General features: G+C 39.3%; 1 protein-coding gene across 3 annotated transcripts in view; it reads right to left on the bottom strand.

The window, feature by feature from the left end:
• CCDC169 (coiled-coil domain containing 169) overlaps window positions 1–21,458 on the bottom strand; it is a 53,444-nt gene that overhangs the window by 16,514 nt on the left and 15,472 nt on the right. For 2 of the 3 annotated variants that reach the window (XM_033103739.1, XM_033103742.1), the window contains exons 3-4: window positions 20,160–20,270; window positions 20,032–20,072 (exon numbers count right to left, since the gene is read on the bottom strand). The exons of the other annotated variant lie outside the window; for it this stretch is intronic. In XM_033103739.1, the coding sequence (XP_032959630.1) occupies window positions 20,032–20,072; window positions 20,160–20,270 (152 nt within the window). The remainder of the gene's footprint in view (window positions 1–20,031; window positions 20,073–20,159; window positions 20,271–21,458) is intronic. 3 annotated transcript variants of the gene reach the window in all.

The following is a 21,458-nucleotide window of genomic DNA, read 5'->3' as shown; positions in this document are numbered from 1 at the left end:
GCTTTGCACTTCTAACCTTGGAGGCTTAAACATTTCCAGCAAACTTGCTTTGTGTTAGACTATATCTTGCTGCTATTCCCATCCTGACTAGGATCCTTGTCTTGTTGCCTAACTTTACAATTCATTCATTTATTCATCAAACAGTCATCACGTACCTCCTGCCTGCCAGGCATTGTGCTGGGGGTACCACAGTGAGAAATACAAACCCTGAACTCCTCCTCATGAAGCTGAGAGTCTAATAGGGGGGCCAGAATGTCGTTTCTCTTGGTGAATGTTATATGTGAGCCTGAAAAGAATCTGTTTCTGCTGGTGTTAGATGGGATATTCTATAAATGTCAATAGATCAAGTTGACTGATACTGTTCAGGCCAACAATATCTTTATTGATTATTCTGCCTGCTTGATCTGTCAGTTACTGACACAGAGGTGTTGAAGCCTCCAACTTTAATAATAGATTCATCTATTTTCCCCCCAGTAATTCATCCCAATTACCATGTAAGTGTTGCTACCAGTTTATGTTTCTAGCAGCTCTGTTCCAGGCAAGCAGATTTCGGTGACTGACCGGATTTGTCTGTTGATACAGATTTCAGGGTGGGAGTTTGCCCTGCAAACTCAGTTCTCTAATGGATCGAGAAGAGTCATTGACAATCAGGTTATCTCCCTTTCACTGTTGTTAGAATGGCAGGATTGATAACTTCCAAGTGCTACACATATGAGAGGTAAAGCCAGAGGTCGCAAACTGTTTTTGACCCTATTTCTAATTGGAAGGGAAAGATCACATCCTGCAAATCAATGGCTGCACACCCTGTACCTGAAGATTTATCAGTCTGCTTGAGCAGTGAGACTACATCTGGCACAGCTGCTGCCACTGGGGCTACTAAGTGGTCAAGTCTGTGGGAGCCTACAGGCTTTCTCCAATATCCATCCCATTTTGCAGGGGCCAGACTGGCAAATTAAAAAGCTCAGATTGGCCCCTATACCCTTGCACTTTTTAGGTCTCTAACTGTAGGGCCAATCTTTGCTCTCCTCCCTGGTGTGAGGAATTGTTTGTGGTTTACGATTTGTTCTTTGGTAGGGAGGGCACAGTTTTTAAAGTTTCCATTTGGTCTTCCTCTCCACGATAGCTTTTACTTCAGTGATGATGCCCTGACGTGGCTGTCAACTTCAACTGCTAAGTGTATCTCTTTCAGTTACGTCCTTGGGAACTGTGGAGGGAGGGAGTCTGTGGGCACCTGGGCCCAGAGACTTGGACTTAGGGTATCGATTCCCATTCTGGCAATCAATGCCAACTCAGACCTCACAATGCCTGGTTACTTCCTTTCCCACAATGTACGTCACCTGTATAAGTGGCCAGAGGTCCCTTAGCAGGAAAGACCAAGAGTACTGTCATGATATATACTCGGACTGGTATACAACACTAGTGTCCCTTCTCCTAGGACCCCAGACACCTCTTTGGTCAATGATTTCTGGATCTGAAAATTCGTTCAGGTCTGGGAAATGAACAGAGAATTATGCTTTCTATTGTGTTAACTGTCCTGAGTCTCCTGAAGTCTTTCTTTCTTTTTCTTTTTCTTTTTTGATTATAGGTGTTCAACAGCACCCTCATTAATTGGCCTGGCAGCCAGGAAAGAAGGTGGAGGCAGCTCCTGGTGGGAACCTCTTGCCTTGTTGAGAAGTGGCCTCTGCAGCATCTTCCAGGACAGCAAGTGTTCTAGCCCTTAATGGTGCTAGAAGTGGGCCCCCTGTACACACCCAGAGGGTCCAGGTAGAGCGGTAGGGTCAATAACCTCAGGGGCATCCATCCAGATGTCCTATCATGATTTTCAGGACCCCTGCTTGTCCCTGCTGGGCCCTGCCCTTCACATAACAGACCTGCGAGGCCTGAGCATTCAAATGCCTCCGGAGCTCTTCAGCCTTGGTGTTCTATCGTGTCTGCCCTTCCACTCCTGGTACAGGAGGCCACTTTGGAGGCTAGCACCAAGACTCTGCCTTTCACTCTTCAATATTAAGTGCTTGTCAACTGTTCTCCGTCTCTCTTTATCCTTACACAGGGACTCAGTACAACTTAGCGATAACCCCGTATTTTCCAAATGCCTGCCTCATGGCTTCTGCCACAGCACACCCCTCCACCAGAACATTTTCTGAAGTCCCCATCAGTGAAACCTTTAGCAATTGAACTGCTACACTGGTGCCACATCTACCAAACAGAACAGCATCCTCTGCCTGCCATGCAGTGAGCGAGTCAGTCCCAAATCCCCATCTTTCCTCCTGTTTTCTCAGTTGATCATCTGAGAAGCAGACAACAAAATGTGGTTAAATGTGAAAAGATTCTATTATCAGAAATGCCTGCGTGAAAGGGACTATGAAGGGGTAGGAGGAGGCTGGGAAAGCAGTTCATTGTGATGCAAGTCTGAGCCCTAGTGAAGGTTGTGTGGAAGCAGAAGCATCCTAGGCTGCATGTCACCTAAGGAAAGTTTGGTGAAGCCATCAGGGAATCCGTAAGCCCATGTCAACCAACAACGGAGTCCCTTGTATCCCAGGAATGGGTCTGCCTTAGTATCCCCACTGCACTCGATCAAGGGCAATAGCCTGTGGGAGGTGTGGTCTTGATGCAAAGGCAGTGATGGATTTTGAAGCCCAACACGGGGTGCTTCCTTGTCCTGGGAAGTCTGTGAGATGTATTCTCTGGGCCACCACACTAACTGCCTTTTCTTTAGGGCATGTCAGTTTTTCAACTGAAGAATCCTCCAATTTCCTAGTGAGGTTTACTCCTAGCTGCTGGTTGTCTGAGAGTAAAGGCAGGGGGAAGAGAAGTGAGAGTTCCACTATTCAGACTGCATATTTTTACTTAATTCCATTATTCTTAGACATGTATCTTACTCTCATCCTTCCCTGCGCCTGAAGCCCCAAAGTCCACAGCTATTGCAGGTTAATTTCTCCAGGAAATAGACTACTGACTAAAGGAGAGTATCCTGCTATGTAGGGTGGCAGAGGCGTCCCAGTGGCCTCCTGCTTCCTGTATATATGTTCAACTAATCTCCCAGTTTCCAGGTCCTTCCTCACCCCCACCCCTTTTTTGGTACCTAGTGCAGCCCAGTTCTAAAGCATGAAGCAGTTTTGAAAAGTGATCACTTTGTTTTCACTGATGAATTCCTTTCTGCAGGCACTTTGTTCTTACTTCCTCAACTCTGTCAAATCAATGACTGTTCCTCTCACTGTTTAAATCTTCATTTGCTGAGATCTGTCTTTATTCTTTTTATCCATTCATTTCAGTTATCAATTATCATTTCTCTGCTAATAAATATCATATGCAAGTCTAAAAATAGAGTCCTGGGTGCTTATGCCTGACATTTTCTCAACACCTCAAACTCGAACAAAACCATAATTTTTAAAGCACCATACTTCAATAATATTCCTTCAATAATTTTATACTCAAACACTATGAATTGCCAAATAGATCACATTAGAGATGTTAAGCAACTGTCCTGGTACTTGAGGTAGGAATTCCTAAAAATTTTTTAAAGTTAAAAAGTTTTGGAATGTATTAATTTCATAAATTTTATAGACACTATGAGGAGAACGTATTATGCAGCAGCTTTTTTCATTTATTTTTTAATTTTTTAAATCAGTTTCAGGTGTACAAAACAATGTAATAGTTAGACATTTATCATTTATATCCCTCACACAGTGATAACGCCCTCCCCCAATCTACTACCCCTCTGACATCACATACAGCCATTACATTTCCTGGCTCAACTCAACTCCAAAAAAACAAACAACCCAATTAAAAAATGGGCAGAGGACTTGAAGAGACATTTTTCTAAAAAGGACATACAGATGGCAAACAGACATATGAAGAAATGCTCAACCTCACTAACCATCAGAGAAATGCAAATAAAAACCACAATGAGATACCACCTCACCCCAGTCAAAATGGCTATCATCAATAAATCAACAAACAACAAGTGCTGGCGCGGATGTGGAGAAAAGGGAACCCTTATGCAGCAGATGCCTTGCCTCATCCTCCTGACTTTCTTCATTACCACCTTCACATTAATAGCTTGATTTCTCCTCTGTTTAGCCTCTAACACACCAATTTGTCTCGAGCTCTGTGCTCTGTTGTTTCCTGTAGGCTCGTAATAGAGACACAAACTATTTTACCTTCTCTGTTTAGTCTTAGTGCTGCCCCCCACAAGCAGAATTCCTGGGACCCATCTCATTCTCTTTCCCTGCACCTGCTCCCTACAAATTGAGTTTTAGACACACTGTACTTTGAAATTATGCTATAACTCAGAGAATTAGGATGGTTCATTGGGCCAATCTTATAGGAATAAGGCAAATATAAAAATAAATTGCCTCAATTAATATACCCATTCACAACAGCAGCTAAAAAACAAAAATTGAATGATCATATCAACAGATGCAGAAAAAGCATTTGACAAAATCCAACACCCCTTCATGATTAAAAAGACAAAACAAAACAAAAAAACCCCTCAGTAAACTAGCAATAGGGGGACATTTTCTCAACCTAATAAAGAATATCTGCCAAAACCCTGTAGTAACAACGTACTTAATAGTGAGAAACTTGAAGCTTTCTCACTAAGATCAGGTTCATGGCAAAGATGGTCCTCCTTCAGCACTCCTTTTCACATTGCACTGGAAGTCCTTGCTAATGCAATAAGGCAATAAAAGGAAATAATGTATATAGATTAGAAAGGAAGATAAAGAACTATCTTTGTTTACAGGTCACATTATCATCAGTGTAGAATATCCAAGAGAATCAACAGAAAAAACCTCTGGAACTAATAAGTCATCATAGAAGGGTTGCAGGATACAAGGCTAATATACAAATAGTCAATTGCTTTCTTATATACCAGCAATGAAAAAGCAGAATTTGAAATTAAAAACATAATACCATTTACATTATCACCCCCCCAAATGAAATCCCTAAGTATAAAACTAACAATGACTATTGTGAGGAAAACTACAAACTCTGATGAATAAAATCAAAGAACTAAATAAATGGAGAGATATTCCATTCTTATGGATAGGAAGACTCGATATTGTCAAGATGTCAGTTCACCCCCACTTGATCAATAAATTCAATTTTGAAATCCCAATCAAAATTCTAGTGAGTTATTTTATGGATATCAAGAAACTAATTCTAAAATTTATACAGAGAGGCAAAAAACCCAAAATAGTCAACACAATACTGAAGGAGAAGAACAAAGATGAAAGACTTACACTAATCAACTTCAAGACTTACTGTAAAGCTACAATAATCAAGACAGTGTGGTATTGGCAAAAGAACTAACAAATAGATCAATGGAACAGAATAGAGAACCCAGAAATAGACTCTCAAGACAAATAGATCCTTTGTCAACTGATCTTTGAAAAGTAGCAGAGGCAATAAAATGAAGCAAAGATAGTCTCTTCAACAAGTAATGCCAGATAATGGAACATCCACATGCAAAAAAATGAATCTAGACTCATGTCTTACACCTTTCACAAAAATTAACTCAAAATGGATCACAGACCTAAATGTAAAATGCAAAACTATGAAACTCTTACAGGTGACATGGGAGAAAACATAAATGCCTTTAGGTATGGTGATGCCTTTTTAAATACAACATCAAAAAGCCTAGCCATAAAAGAAATAATACATAGCTGGTTTTCATCAAAAATTAAAAACTTTTACTCTGTGAAAGACAATATCAAGAATCAGAAAACAGGCCATAAACTGGGAGAAAATATTTGCAAAAAAACACATCTGACAAAGGACTGTTATCTAAAACATACAAAAAAACTCTTAAAACTCAAAAACAAACAACCCAATTAAAAAAGGTACCAAAGACCTTAACAAACACCTCACCAAAGAAGATATATATGTAGATGATAAATGAGGATATGGAAAGATGTTCCACACCATATGTCATCAGGGAAATGAAAATTAAAACAACAATTACATACCAATACACACCATTAAAATGTCCAAAATTTGGAACACTGACAACATCGAATGCTGATGAGGATGTAGAGCAACAGGAACTCTCATTCATTGCTGGTGGGAATGCAAAATGGTGCAGCCACTTTGGAAGACAGTTTTGTGGGTTTCTTATAAAAATAAACATATTCTTATCATATGATCTAGAAATTGCTTTCCTGGGTATTTACCCAAAGGAGTTGAAAGGTTATGTTTACAAAAAAACTTGCACATGGATGTTTACAGCATCTTTATTCATCACTACCAAAGCTTGGAGGCAACCAAAATGTCCCTTAGTAAGTGAATAGATAAACTGTGGTACATTCAGACAATGGTACATTATTCAATGCTAAAAATAAGGGGGCTATCAGGCTATGAAAGTTCATGAAAGAACATTACGTGTATATTACTAAGTGAGAAGAGTCAATCCAAAAAGGCTACATACTGTATGATTCCAACTATATGACATTCTGGAAAAGGAAAAACTATGGAGGCAATAAAAGGATCAGTGGTTGCAGGGAAAGGGAAGGAATGAATAGGCAGAGCACAGAGGATTTTAGGGCAGTGAAAACACTCTGTATGGTAGTATAATGATGGATACATATCATTATGTATTTGTCCGAACCTACAGAATGTACAGCACCAACACTGAACCCTGAGGTGGACCTATGGACTTTGGGTGACAGTGACGTGTGGAGTAGGTTCATTCTGGGTGATGTTGATAATAGGAGAGGCTATGCCTATGTGGGCACAGGGGATAAATCTCTACATCTTCCTCTCAATTTTGTCATGAACCTAAAACTGATCTAAAAAAAAAAATCAAATATTAATTAATTAACTAATTTAAAAAAGTATCCAGGGAGAAAATGAGAACACATTCTGGATTTTGTGAAAACTACATTAGTCATTAAATACCCTGGACCATTAAAAGCATTGTGATTATCCACTTATGAAATTGTTATACATATCAGAAGTCCATTAAAAATTAAGAAATTATAATAATTTTAAGGTTCATTCCAGATTTTGATTCTTTATTTTACTAACTCCAAAATTAACTAATTATTTTGTTTTTATTTTATTCATTCATTTTTTAAATAATATTTTACTTTTCAACTGCAGTTCAGATGCAATGCTATATTAGTTTCAGGTGTATGAACTAAAAATTATTTTAAAAATGATTTTATCAAAGGCACATACTCTCTTATCCCATCATTTCCAATTTATTGGAAGACCTTAATGTTCTTCATCTTCCCAAGGAGCTGATTTTATCTGATCATATAATCAGATGGTCACATACTAGAAAACCGCAGCCTGAAATGACATACTAAAGCTTTAACCAAACTGCAGTACTTTACAATGAAGGCGATTACAACAATGGAGGAACACAGCATCCTGTATGCTTAAATACCAGTGCCCCCTTGTGGACATTTTTATTAGATTTATATATAAAATCTGTTTATTAACTGATTTTTCTCTGATTTGAGGCTACACCCTGCAAATTGATCTTTGAGGAGAACACAAACCTGGTGATATCTGTGACAGAATGACTCAGGAGGCATTCTCATTGATTTTACAGATCTACCACCAAAACTAGCCAAATAGCGGTGGGAATTCCACTTCTTGTTTTGTTTATATCACAGCCTTGAGAATCCAAGATTCCTTCATTAGGTAATCTTGTAATATGGCTGATATATAATTTAATCACAAATATATTTACGGGTGTCAATAGTGCTCTAAGGTCATTAATTTTAATGTCTGGTTATCATGTTCTAAAATCTATACATATGACTTAAAAACCCAAAATTTTATGGAAGTTCTGAAGGTGTAAATGACCGAAGTGAGCCAAGTGGGGACATGACTGATTAGCTGCTGCAATGAGGTAGTGGTTCCCAAGAAGGTCCCAACTGGGCTGGATCTTTGTCCAGGGTCCCATGAAGCAGCATAACTAGAACAGTGAATTACAAATAAAGGAGAGAAATAAACATCACAGTCAAGAAAATGGCATGGACTACAAACAAATGGATGAACAAAAGATAAAAGAGTAGGACGATGAGTAAGGAGGTTGGAACTCAGTGTGTGGAACATAAATGGACCAAAAATAGAGGATGATATTGGGAGACAGTCTTGTTTCTCTCGTTGACTGGCCAAATAATTCCCCAGGCAATCCACCAAAAGAAAACTGTTTATTCAGGAAAAGAAAAAGAAACAGAACCACCAAGGAGTGCATGCTCACTCGCCTACAGGTCTGTCCACCAACTGCCCACGTGGGAAAAAAGATTCAGAGCCCAACATGGCTTCCCCTTTTATTGCATCCCTTCCCTGGAAGTTACCACAGAGTTCAACAGGAAGTCAAGACTAGAGAGTTAACAAGGGGCCCAGCTCCACCTATAGTCCTCCCAGCTCTATGGTTAAGAAGCCAGTTCACTTTTATCACTCTGAAGGGTCAGGTGCATGAAAAAGAGACTAATGCAATTATTTGAAAGATTTTTATAGGACTTAAAACCATCTCTTCAAGTCTCTCCTGCTTAGCAGGGCAAGTACAATTCGTCCTAAGGAAAGCTGAAACATACTTCAGAGGGGAAACTAAACAAATACCCAAAATTAATGTTTCAAACAGTCAACTTTTCAAAGGACTAATGTACAGACAGGCCAATTTCCCTAGGATTCCAAATTTATCAATTTACCAAAAACTTGCTCTTAGGGGAATCCTTCACACATGTGAACTTATAACCTGAACATATTCTTTTTCTAAATATATTTTTCAGTGATGGCAGTACATGCTAAACCATTTCCATAAATCTTAATTTTTAACAAGTTGAACATTCCTTAAAATGTTCATCTGATTATACTAAGTAGTATAATCTTAAAATGCTACTAAGATTATACCCATAAGACGTATTCAAGGATTTGGGTTTCAGCAAATTGGCTTCCTATGAATTGATTTTCTACAAATTGATCAAAAGTCCTCCAGAGAACCTTTGATGTGAGACTAAATGTCTTCCTAAATTATGTTTCTCTGTTTCTACACCTTCTCCTCCATGCCTCCCACCACCAGCTAGTCTTGTTGGCTGTGGGAGCAGGATCTCCTGTGCTTATCCATCAGACTGACAGAGTGTATGTGCTGGTGAGAGGTTCCTTGAAGGGTCCAATTTGTCTAGATACAGTGGGAAAACAAGGTGTGCACTGGTGGGGAAATTAGAAGCAGAGAGGAATAGGAGCACTATGTTCTGAATGTTTGCGTTCCCCCAAATTCATACGTTGGGCAAGTACAATTTGAAATCCTAATGCCTCATGTTATGGTATTAGGAGGTGGGGCCTTTGGGAGATGCTTAGATCATGAGGGTGAAGCTTCATGAATAGGATCAGTGCTCTTATGAAAAAGACCCCACCCACAGCTTGCTCCCTTCTACCACGGGAGGACACAGTGAGAAGGAGCCATCTATGAACCAGAACACTAAATCTGCTGGCATCATGATCCTGGACTTCCCAGCCTAAGGAACTGTGAGAAATAAATTTCTGTTGTTTACAAGCCATCTGTAATCATTTTTCAAATAACAGCCCAAGCAGACTAAGATAGGAGTCATCAATTTTAAGCCTCTGAATGAGTCAAGGAACAGGACTGCCACTTTGCAATAGAGTTGACTGCAGAGATATAGTGGAACTTGATAAAGACTTTACAGTAATTCTTGTCACAATAGAGGCTGCCTTGTACATTTTTCTCTGAAGGATACAGATCCCCTATATCTATTTTTTTTCAAACTGTGCTCTGCAATAGACCCTATTGGAATGTCTACTAAAAAAATACAATGCCTCACAAATGAGAATCTCTGGGGCTAAGACTAAGAATGTATACTTTTAATAAATTATCCATGTGATTCTTATACAGTTTGCAAATTAAAGAACCACAACCCTATATACCGTATTTACCAGCAGGGATGTGGCAGTGCCAGACAGCAGAGGGAAGCAGATGGCCAGTATTCTTTCCCATTTGAGGCATAGAGTCATACATACAAAGCTTGAGTGGGCCTTAAGAAGCTGATGAAAGAAAGAAGACAGGCACCACAAAATGCTAGTAATGACAGCAAAGCACTGAAAGATTGCTCAGAATATTGCTGGGGATGCAGCCGTGGGGCTGTATACTGGGCGCCATCAAGTTCTGACAACGAGGTCTGCTGTGGCCATATGCTCCACCTTCATATGCTAAGTGGAGATTAATGAAGAAGCCTGGAGTGGCTATTTTTCAGTCAGCACCTGAAAAATAGCTATTGGTCAGCAGAAATGACAGAGCCTCATTAACCTTAACTTTTAGCTATTAGAAATGCTTAAAACAGATTCTGGCCTTCCAATGGACAGCTATAGAACATTTGGGAACACACCTGGAAATTCTTGGAAGGACCATTAGGTAGGTACTAGGTTCTTTTCCTGGTGGATGCAAACACAAGGGGCTAGAAAATGTATACTCAGCTAATTCAGGAAAGTAAAGGTTCTGTGCTTTTCTTAAACACACACACACACACACACACACACACACACACACACAAATTTATTATCTTAAAGTTCTGTAGATCAGAAGTTTGACATGGGTCTCACTGGGCTTTATTCACGATCCTGGCAGGACTGCATTTCCTTCTGGGGCTGCTAGGGGAGAATGTGTCCTTGCCTTTTCCATTTCGCAGAGGCCACCTACATTCCTTGGCTCATGGCTGTGTTTTGTATGAGAAGTATTAAATCTCTGCTGAAGGCCCTGCTTGCTGGACAAGTACTAAGAACCACAAAATCCTACTATAGTTTTAAGAAGGTACCAGAAGATTCACAACTTACATAACAGCACCGCTCGATAAGTGAAAACAGGCTGCACATCTTGGGGGCCTTACCCCTGCCGTATTCCTCCAAATGGATTAAGGTTAATTTCACAACAGACTTGTTTTAATGAAATTTTTACTTCTCTTTTATCAAGGGAACGAAGGAAGGAGACTAACACCGTGCTTACTATGCCAGGCTGTATGCTATTTTCTTTGTGCATCTCTGATACTCTTCACAACAACCTTAATTAACTGCATTTTACAGATGAGGAAATTAAGCCTCAGAGAAGTAAAATAATTTCCTTAGTGTCCCATAGACTGAATTTGAACTAGGACGGTCTGATTCCAAAATCCATGTGTCTAGGTAAAGTAGGTTACACTAGCTCCATTTTCTCACCCCTACTTTTCCACTACACCACATTTCTCCCAATATCCTATCTTCTAGTTGGCACTTGCTTCATTTCTTTACCTTTGAATAATTTTGCCTGAATTTTGGGCTATCAGCTTTATCTTATTCTGCACCAGAAGCTTCTTGGAGAACATTCTGCTGAACTTTCATAAAACCTTCTCCTCTCTTGGCTTCTGAAATGCCACTCTTTTCCAGTTCTCCCCTCACCCTTTCTTAATATTTTTCCTTCTCAGTTGTCTTTACTGAATTGTCTCCTCAGCTAGCACTTGAAATGTTCATATTTCCCAGGGTTCCATGTTCAATCCTATTTTTCAGACTACATATTTCTTTCCTGATCTCTTACAGATTTTTTTCCAATCTCTTATAAATTCATGACTTCAAGTGACACTAATGACTCCATGCTCTCTACTTTCAGAAACTACTTCCCATAATCTATCACCAGTTGTTTACTGATCATTATCATCTATGTAATACACATAAAGCTAAACTCCTAATTTCCTAATATCCCAAGTAGTTCTGATTTCTAGCATCATGTTCACTGTAGTTTACAAAGTTATTCAAGTTAGAACCCTAAATTGTCCTCAAATCTTCTCCCACTTGCACCCTAGCCTCCAACTATTCATGAAGTTATGGCTCCTAAATATCTCTTTAATCTATCATCTCTGCTCCATCCCCATACCCTACTGGCCATGCTAAAAAACTCACCATTCCTTACCTGGACAATTGAAAAAACAACATAACTGGTTTTCCTGCCTCAAGTCTGATCTACCCCTCGGGTGGGGGGAAGGCTTTTCAACTCTATATAAAATACTTCAATAGCTTTATTTTCACACATAAAAATATTCACACTCCCTAACATGGATACAAAATCCTTTATTATCTAGTCCCTGCATATATTTCCAGCCTCATCTCTCATAACCTTTTTTATTTATTCCAGACATACTGAACTAACTGTAGACTTGGGGTGTCTTTCGATAGACTGATCAAGGGACTTCATTATTTGAAAATTTGAAAATGTATCTGTCCCATGATCTAAAAACTCCACTCTAAGTACATGTACGCCAGAGCAGTGGTTCTCAGACCTTGATGTGCATACGTATTTCCTGGAGAGCTAATAAAGAACACAGAGGTGGCAAACTGGTTAAAGGACAGACTGGCTGTTATGTTTGTATGAAGTCCCCTAGGTAGTTCTGTTACCTACCAAAGTTTAAAGCCAGGGTCAGGAAACTACAGCCTAAAGACCAAATCTGCTGTGGCCTCTTTTGGTAAACTAAGATTTGCTAGAGTACAGTCCCATCGATTTGTTTAGGTGTTGTCTGTGGTTCCCTTTGCATTACAACAGCACAGCTGACTAACTGCAACAGAGATCAAATGGCCTGCAAAGCCAAAAATATTTGCTATCTAGCTCTCTATAGATACGTGAACTTAAGTTCACATTCGTGAACTTAATTGTCCTACCTTCATTAAGTTAGCCAACCTTAGAAGAACTCTTTGTTCCCGGAGAAATGTATATGGATGTTCACTGTGGAAGTTTGCCATTGTGAGATTTTTAGAAAGACTCTCAGTGTAGGGGTATAAAATAAATAAGGATGTATCCATACATAATCTGACAATTAAGTTCGTGAACTAGTTGCAATGATGTTGCTAACCTTTTTTGATATCAGAGGGATTATTCATTATGAATTTGTACCAACTGGACAGTTAACCAAGTTTACTATTTGGAAGTGCTGAAAAGGCTGTGTGAAAAAGTTAGACGACCTGAACTTTACACCAAAAATTCATGGTTCTTCCATCAGGACTATGCACCAGCTTACACGGTACTGTCTGTGAGGGAGTTTTAGCCAGTAAACAAATAACTGTATTGGAACACCCTTCCTACTCACCTGATCTGGCCCCCAGTGACTTCTTTCTTTACCTGAAGATAAAGGAAATATTGAAAGGAAGACATTTTGATGACATTCAGGACATCAAGGATAATATGACAACAACTCTGATGGCCATTCCAGAAAAAGGGTTTCAAAATTGCTTCGAAGGGAGAACGAGGCAGTAGTGTTGGTGCATAGCTTCCCAAGGGGAGTACTTCGAAGGTGACCATAGTGATATTCAGCAAATGAGGTATGTAGTACTTTTTCTAGGATGAGCTTGAGAACTTAATTTTCCGACCTCACATAACAGAATACTATACAGCAGACAAAATTTACTAGATCTTTATATATTAATATAGACAAAATAAAAAATAGAAGAATTATATGTACAGTGATATTTTATATGCATTTTTAGACATAATATATATAGAAAAGTATTTTAAAATAAACTGGAATGACATATACCAAATCCATGATAGTACTTGCCTATAAAGAGGAAACAGAGGGAAAGAGACAGGGAGACAAACAAAAAAAAAAGGACCTCAACTCTACCTATAAATTATTTTCATTAAAACATTTGAAATCAAAAAGTGACAAAAATCTGAAGATTTGCTAATACTAAAACATATTATTTGCCATATTAGCCTCTGTGGGTTTTGTTTTGTTTAAAATTAAAACCAGCAAAAACTTAAAATTCTCAACTATAGGGAAAAATAATTGTGAACATTAATAATCCAATGCAATAAAATAGAATGTAGCCCTTTAAAATGTACATGAACAAAACATAAGAAATAATTAATTATCCATGATTAGTATAGGACACAAAGTTGTCCATGAAATAAGGTGAAAATTATATACATATAATGCTGTCCTTTCTTGTTCCCTTTTTTTGGCTAATTTATTTATTGAATTATTTTTTTTGAATCAATTTATATGTATATAAAATTACTAAAAATAATAAATAAGCAGTAGGTATGTTTGATTTAGTAATATTTTTCTTTGTCTTTTACTTTCCAAATAATATTAAATGAATAGATATTACTTTAAAATGAAATGGCATTAATTTTATATGATGTTGTGTGGCAGATATAGTTAATTATATACCCAATATCCATTCTGCCCTCCTTCCTACTGTGCTCAGTAAAACACCATATTCCCCGTCATCTTTGCAAATAACAGGTGGTCATGTGAGACAGCTCTAACCAAGGAGAGGTAGAGAGCATGGAGCAACGTGTTAGAAAGTTCCTTGAAAGGAAGCTGCCTTGGCTGGCCCTTTTGCCCTTGGCTGGCTCACATTTGCCCTTTACCCTTCACCCACTTCTTCTTTTAGTGAGAACGTGAAGCAGGTGAGAAGGTGAAGAAGCCTTTTTGTGAGCATGGAGACAAAAGTCACAATTTAAAGAATGGCAGAGGGGAAAGTCAGGAGGAGCCTGGGTTCCTAAAGGCATTGGAAAGCCACTGTACCACCCTGGACTACATGTCTCTAACACTTCCTGTCATGCGACAAAGAAACAAAACGAAATAAAAAACACCTTACTTATTTCACATCTCCACCCTTCTTTCTCTAACATGCAGCGAAATGCAGCCTTTAACTGACATAGCTTGCTAAAATTAAGTTTTAACAAATTATACCACTGAAAGGCACTTTAAAGATTATCTAATCTCTACTACCTTGAAATGAGAAAAGAAATCTTTAAAAAGGCTGAGGGCTTGAAGCTAGTCTGTCAGAACAAGGACTAGCACGTCACTCTCTTTTTAAAATATTAAAATTAAGTTCACTTTAGTGATCCTGTTTGAAAATAACTGATTTAACATTTAATATTTTTTCAAATGATAACATTTTAAAAAATTACATCCAAAAACTAGTATTCATCCCTTTTGTGGCCCATAAGCAAACCTGCAGTGTGAAGTTACTCAAAATCAGTCTTCAAACGAACTGACATCCATTTCTTAAGTATGTGTGTATAGGTTACTCCTAAAGACTCAGCAATCTACAAGGATAAGAACCGTACATTTACAAAGTGTTTGAATTCATACTCTACCCCTTAAAGACAACTAATATAAGCCATTTTCTCTAATTATCAAACTAATAGAAAACAAAAAAATGTTTGTATTATACAAACAGTACATGTCTGAATTTCACAAATATAGTTTTAACATAAAGAATATGACTTATATATATGGTCCTTGGATAAGATAGATTTCTTGACTGGATGGTTATAGGATTCTTGGAACCCAGTGCTTTTTACTTAGTAGTTGGCTACTTCATTACCAGCTCCCTGGCTAGGTTCGTAATCCCTGTATTCCAACAAAACCTCCTGGATCCCACTGTGTAAGAAAACCCAAGCAGTTATGCAGGGCTCCCACCCACCCAGATGATGGACAGGACCGGCTCCTTAACAGCCTGGACTTTTATCATCATTCCTCTCTGCTGGGCATGTGGCCCCACTCTTAGCTCTTCTTACATTTCTTTAGTCTTTTACTGAAGAGAAATATAATTCTCTGCCACCAGATTGAAGCCTCTTAGAGAACCACATTTTCTTCAAGAATAACACAAACTTCAAGAGAAATAAATGCATTTTATGTGAACATGAATATGTTACAGAGTCTAAGGTAGCAGTCAGAAAACTGATTAAATGCTTCTTAGATGTGGTATGAAGTATTTCACCGTATTACACCAGCACTTGTCGCTACCTTCCATGAAGCCAGATACCCCGTTTCCTGAGTGGGTGGTTATCTCGGGGTGGGTTATCAAGAATCAAGTACCCAGAAATTGTATATTCTGTAAATAGTATTTGATATTTTATACTCTATAGGTTCTATTAAAATTCTACCTACAGTTAAGAAATATTAAGCTTAAAATAGCTTGCAGCAATTTTGAAATACCACAAGATGGAGATATGACTCCATGCAAGAAGGCAAAAATCTTTACCAATTTTCCAATTAAAAAAAGCAAAACAAATGTTATTTTCCTGACTTCCCAAGATATAAATAAGAGTATATCTGTGTTGAAAATAACAGACAGGTGTGCAAAAAAGGTTCTTTCTCCCCCAATCTGTTATTAAAAAAAATACAAGAAGTTTGCAGTTACTCAAAGAGCAATAAATGCTCCAGTCCTCAGAATCTCTGTGAATATAGCAATGTATAGGGATAAAAAACCTATAGCTATTAAAAAACCTGTAATTGGATTCTCTTTCAGGGAAATCTAAGGTGGATGAGTAGATAAACACTGTCCCTGCTTCCTTCCATGAACACATTGAAATTACAACTGAACTATAAACAATCACCCTGGAGGACCATCTGAAGTCTGACTAAATAAAAGTTTTATAACTAAGGATATAAAGAAGAAGCCACATCAAGACTTGTAGAAGGGGCAGAGATGTGAAATGGGCTGGCCCCAAACCCTTTGTGGCAGTTGAGAATCAGGAGGGTATCTTGGCAAAGGAGGTCCTCCCCAGAGGAACAAAGGACCCCAGCCCCACACCAGGCTCCCCAGCCCGGAGTACAAGTTACAGGAAGAGGAGCCCCCACAACACTGGCTATGAAAAAGAGTGGGAATTCTGACCATCCAGGTGAGACGAAAGGCTTCGGAAACCCAGATATCCTCTTAACTGACCCATGCAAGAATCTTTCACCTGGAGGCACTCACCCTGGGCTCCGGCAGATGGACGGTGACGTGGGGGGCATCAGAGGCATATAGGGAGGCAGATGAGGTATGTGGTTTCAGGGAAGCACTAGAGGACAGTCACAGTTTTTCCTGTGTGAGGTTCTTCTCCCATGCAGCCAGCAAGTGGATGCCATCTTTCCTATATTGAGTCCTCCCCTTCCGGCCAAATCTGAATCTGATTGGCCTGGCCTGGTGAGCTCTGTTGCTCCAAACTGCTGACTCACGGGGGAACCCACCCTACCCAATTCCCCCAACACCTGAGGATCTTTCTAAATAGCAGCTTGCCCCGCCGACATTTCACTCTTTCTTGGAAAACTATCAGAGTCCACAGGCCCCAGGCAGGCAGCAACTGGCCACAGTGTACTCTGAGACTTTGGTTGAGTAGCTTTAGGTTCAAAACTAGCATGAAACTAGAGTCTACATTAACCTGGTGACCACAGTTCTTCCCACTCTAGTGACTCCCTGAGACTGCCTCACCCAACTTTCGTACCACATGAGGCTTTATTAGTGGCTGAACCTTAAGGGAGCCAGCAGGTGACAGCAGGCCTTGGGGTCTACTGGCTTTTTGCGGAATTACTTCAGGCCTGTACTGGCGGTAGCCATCCTCGGTTCCCATTGTATCCTCTCCTACGTGCCTCCAACCTTAGCACAGGCAGTGAAAAACTTAAGATAACTTTATAGCTCCTACCAGGTAGTCCCCCAATCAGTCACAGGCAGTGGGTGACCTGGGCCCCACTGGAGCCCCTCCCAAGAGGCCCCAGAACCGACATACTTGGAGGTTGGCTTCAGACCACTGCAGAGCACTGTCCAATTAGCCCTATAAGCAGCACACAGAAAAGGCAGTCTCAACAGGCACCGGAGCCCACTGGGACGAATCCCACTCAGTGGAGTAAGCCCCCTGCACAGCAGCCCGTAAGCTGTACATGTAGCCAAACCCCACAGCCAATCAGCCTGAGGGCCAATTCTACCCAATGACATGCCAATAGCAACCAGGCTTAATTATAATAGGAGGGCACACATAATCCAGACAAAGGACACTCCTGGAGCACCCAGACCAGGTGACCAGGGAGACTGTGCCATGGGGCCCCATAGGGCACCTACTACATAAGACCACACGACCAAGACTGGGAGACATAGCAGATCTACTTAATACATATACACACTCATATAAACTATCAGAGAGGCAGCCAAAAGGAGGAAACAAAGAGTATGCCCCACATGAAAGAACAGGAAAAAACTCCAGAAAAAGAACTAAACAAAATGGAGGCAAGTGACCTACCAGAGATAGTTTAAACTAATGGTTATAAGGATACTCAAGGAATATAGTGAAACTTCAACAGAGAGATAACCAGCATAGAAAAGAACATAGAAACCATAAAAAAGAACCAGTCAAAAGTGAAGAATACAATAACTGAAAATGAAAATGCACTAGAAGGAATCACCAGCAGCTAGATGAAGCAGAGGATGGAATCGGCAATTTGGAAGACAAGGTACCAGAAAACATTCAGTCAGAAGAGCAAAAAGAAAATCAATCCAAAAAAAAAAATAAGGATAGTTTCAGAGATCTCTGGGACAACATCGAGCATAACAACATTTGCATCATAGGGGTACCAGAAGGAGAAGAGAGAAAGCAAGGGGTTGAGAATGTATTTGAAGAAATAATAAGAGAAACCTTTCCTAACCTAGCAAAGGAAATAGACATACAAGCCCAGGAAGATCAGAGAGTCCTAAACAAAATGAACCCAAACAGACCCACACCAAGACACATCATAATTAAAATGCCAAAGGTTAAAGACAAAGACTCTTAAAAGCAGCAAGAGAAAAACCGTTACCTACAAATGAGCTCACGTAAAATTGTCAAATGATTTCTCAACAGAAACTTTGCAGGCCAAAAGGAATTGTCACAAAAATTCCTTCTGTCACAAAAATTAAAGGGAATAATATTAAATTTTATCTCATGGAGTTGTTGCATGACAAATTACATAAAATTAATTTGCATATAATATATGCTTAATTAAGGTCAAATTACTATTATTATTAGTGTAATATTAAGTCCTGCCAATTTAGCTGAGTATTGTATTTTCATTTTCATATAAATTATCCTTGATTTTTTTGTATGATTTCCATGTTGTTCTTAGTATTCAGAATAAAAATTCAGCAAGAATTCTGAGGAAAAAACTGTTTCTAAGCATGCTCTGGACCTAGTGTAAGTCATGCTTTGGGCCTTCTCTACATTTTAAAAAATATTTGAATGAATAAAAAACAAATGAATGTGCTTTGAAAAAGTGTAAAACATACAAATTTAAGTAATTTATCAGGGATTATAATTAACTCTCAAAGGAGAAAAGATGTCACTAGTGTAACCAAAAGAAAAAGTAGGTGGACCAGCCCAATGAGGTTTCACATTATACGGTAATTTTATGGGTTCTCTGCTGTTGGATTTTGTACAGTTTGTACATGTGTGTGTGTGCATGTGTGTGTATGTAAATGTGTGTGTGTGTATGTGTACATGTGCCTGTATATTCCAGAGGGACTAGAACAGAAATGTCTTGAGATAGATATAAAATAGGTATTTCTGTGTTAAAGAGGCTCCTTTAGGCTGCAAGGAAGAGACGCACTCAGGTTTCCACCCAGCCCGACCATTGATATTCTTTTTATTTCATTTTGTTTGTACCTGCAACAGAATCCCGGCCCAGCTTTATAAGGGAGTTGTCACGCAGGGTGTCATGCGGGGTCTCTGGTCCCGCTCCCCACATAAGAATGCAGGACATAGTGAGGCCAAAAAGGAACACCCACGGAGCCATAGGTAGGGGAGTCACACCACTATACTCTCGCTGGTGGCTGGGTTGGAAAAACAGGAACCAGGAGCAACACAATTCTCAACCCTCATTGCGCCGCTTGCAGGCTCAGCCACCGTCTTCTTGCTAGCTCCCCCTTTTTTTGCTAGCGTAGCCACGACAGTTATATTAGTGGCCAATGGCTCACTGGTTACAGCTGACGGCCAACTAGCCACAGCTGATGGCCATTTGATCACAGTCGATGGCCATTTACTACCTGAGCCAGCACCTTTCTATGTGAGGCCGAGAGCCTGGAAACTGCTTTTTGGGGCTCTGTCCCCACAGGGGTAATAAGCTGAAGGAAGTCCTTTTTATAGAATGCCTCACATTCTAGGAACAACTCCAGTGAATAAAATATTTTATTTGGACCTTGCCACAGTCTTTAAACTTTTGCTTGGAAAGTGGGTAATGCAGGGGGTGTCCATAATTTCCTTCAATTATTCTTTTTGTTTAACCATCATTTACTCACCACTGGCATTCGTTCATAGACACGAATGGAAGACAGTCTATCTACAATAAAACAAATATGAGCATTGATATTTTATCAGTTTTAACTCAACTTAGGAAACACATAATCTATATACTTTCTGTGTTTACCTGAAGGATTTCCGCGGATTTTTTCTATTTTCTCTTTAAGAGAAACAATTTGCTTTTCTAGTTGACCATTCAGTTCAAGTTGAATCTCATAACGAGTTTTCCATTCACCACCTGGGTGAAAACAGGGGGAAACCAAGATCATCTCACCACCTCTCATTTGTTCACTAAAATAATATTAATCAGCTCAATGTTGCTCTGTTACTATACTTGACTTTACTAGCAATACAGACGCACTACAGCAAACCAGTTTTTAACATGCATTTCTGTTAGCTAGAATCCTTCAGACTGCAGAAGCTAGACTCACAGTCAGGCTCCCAGCAACCAGACCTCACTAGGACTATTATGACTCCTGGTCTTCTCACTCCCTACCACCCTTTTCCCTTTAGTTCATGTGTCCTCAAAAGGAATTCTACCTGAGGGAATATCCAGAACATGTTTCTTTCCTTGTAACTTGAAATATTCATATGTAAAAGCCCAAACAATATTAGCTTCCATTCAATGTCATGTTCATTTTTTTTCCTTTGCAAAAGAATTCTGAAGTCCATTTAACAACCACCACTTACAAATTTGCTTTGTGTAAAGAACACAGTACTTTACAAATATTAACTAATTTAATCCTCATTTTTAAAAACTTAGTTACCTGTTTTATAGGCTCAGATATGTCACATAACATTCTTAAGATGACAAAGTTATAAATGGGGGAACTGAGATTTCAACACAGTTTTATCTGACTTGAAAGCATATCCTCTTACCTGCTATGCTAAGTAACATTGTTTACACTTAGCTACCTATTCTGGCATCTTTTCTTACCCTTAAGTAGGTTTCTGTCACTCAACCTCATTTGGCTATTAAGGCCAAAACATTTGTCTTATTGCTCTAATCGAGGAGAAGAACACAGCCGAAAACTAAAATGTCTTCACTAGCTTCAAAGCCCAAAGCTAATGTTTTGGAGCCTTAAAAGTGATGCTTTGTAGACAGAAAAAGAGCTGGCTTGTTTCTAAACCTTAAATAATCTTTACCTGTATGAGGCAATTGCTGCTACATACGTAAAACTGATGGCAGAGTCTGAGCAGAAAGAATATGAGCGCACACAAATGCCAGCCTCAACACTGCACGGGTCTCCGTACACCCTCATCTCGAAGCAAAGGCCGCCTACCAGAGAGAGAGGCAGGAATACCCTCCCAATCTGAAGCTGAAAGTCATTAATCCAAACGCTTTAGGGAACAAGATGGAAGGAGAAGCCCTAAGAGACTGTCATTTATCCAAAAGATACCATGGAGCCCGAATAGATGGAATTAT

The sequence above is a fragment of the Rhinolophus ferrumequinum genome, chromosome 4 (assembly GCF_004115265.2).
Source record: "Rhinolophus ferrumequinum isolate MPI-CBG mRhiFer1 chromosome 4, mRhiFer1_v1.p, whole genome shotgun sequence".
Taxonomy (NCBI): Eukaryota; Metazoa; Chordata; class Mammalia; order Chiroptera; family Rhinolophidae; genus Rhinolophus; species Rhinolophus ferrumequinum.
The sequence above is the reverse complement of the archived record's forward strand: the minus strand, read 5'-3'. Positions and strand labels throughout refer to the sequence as shown.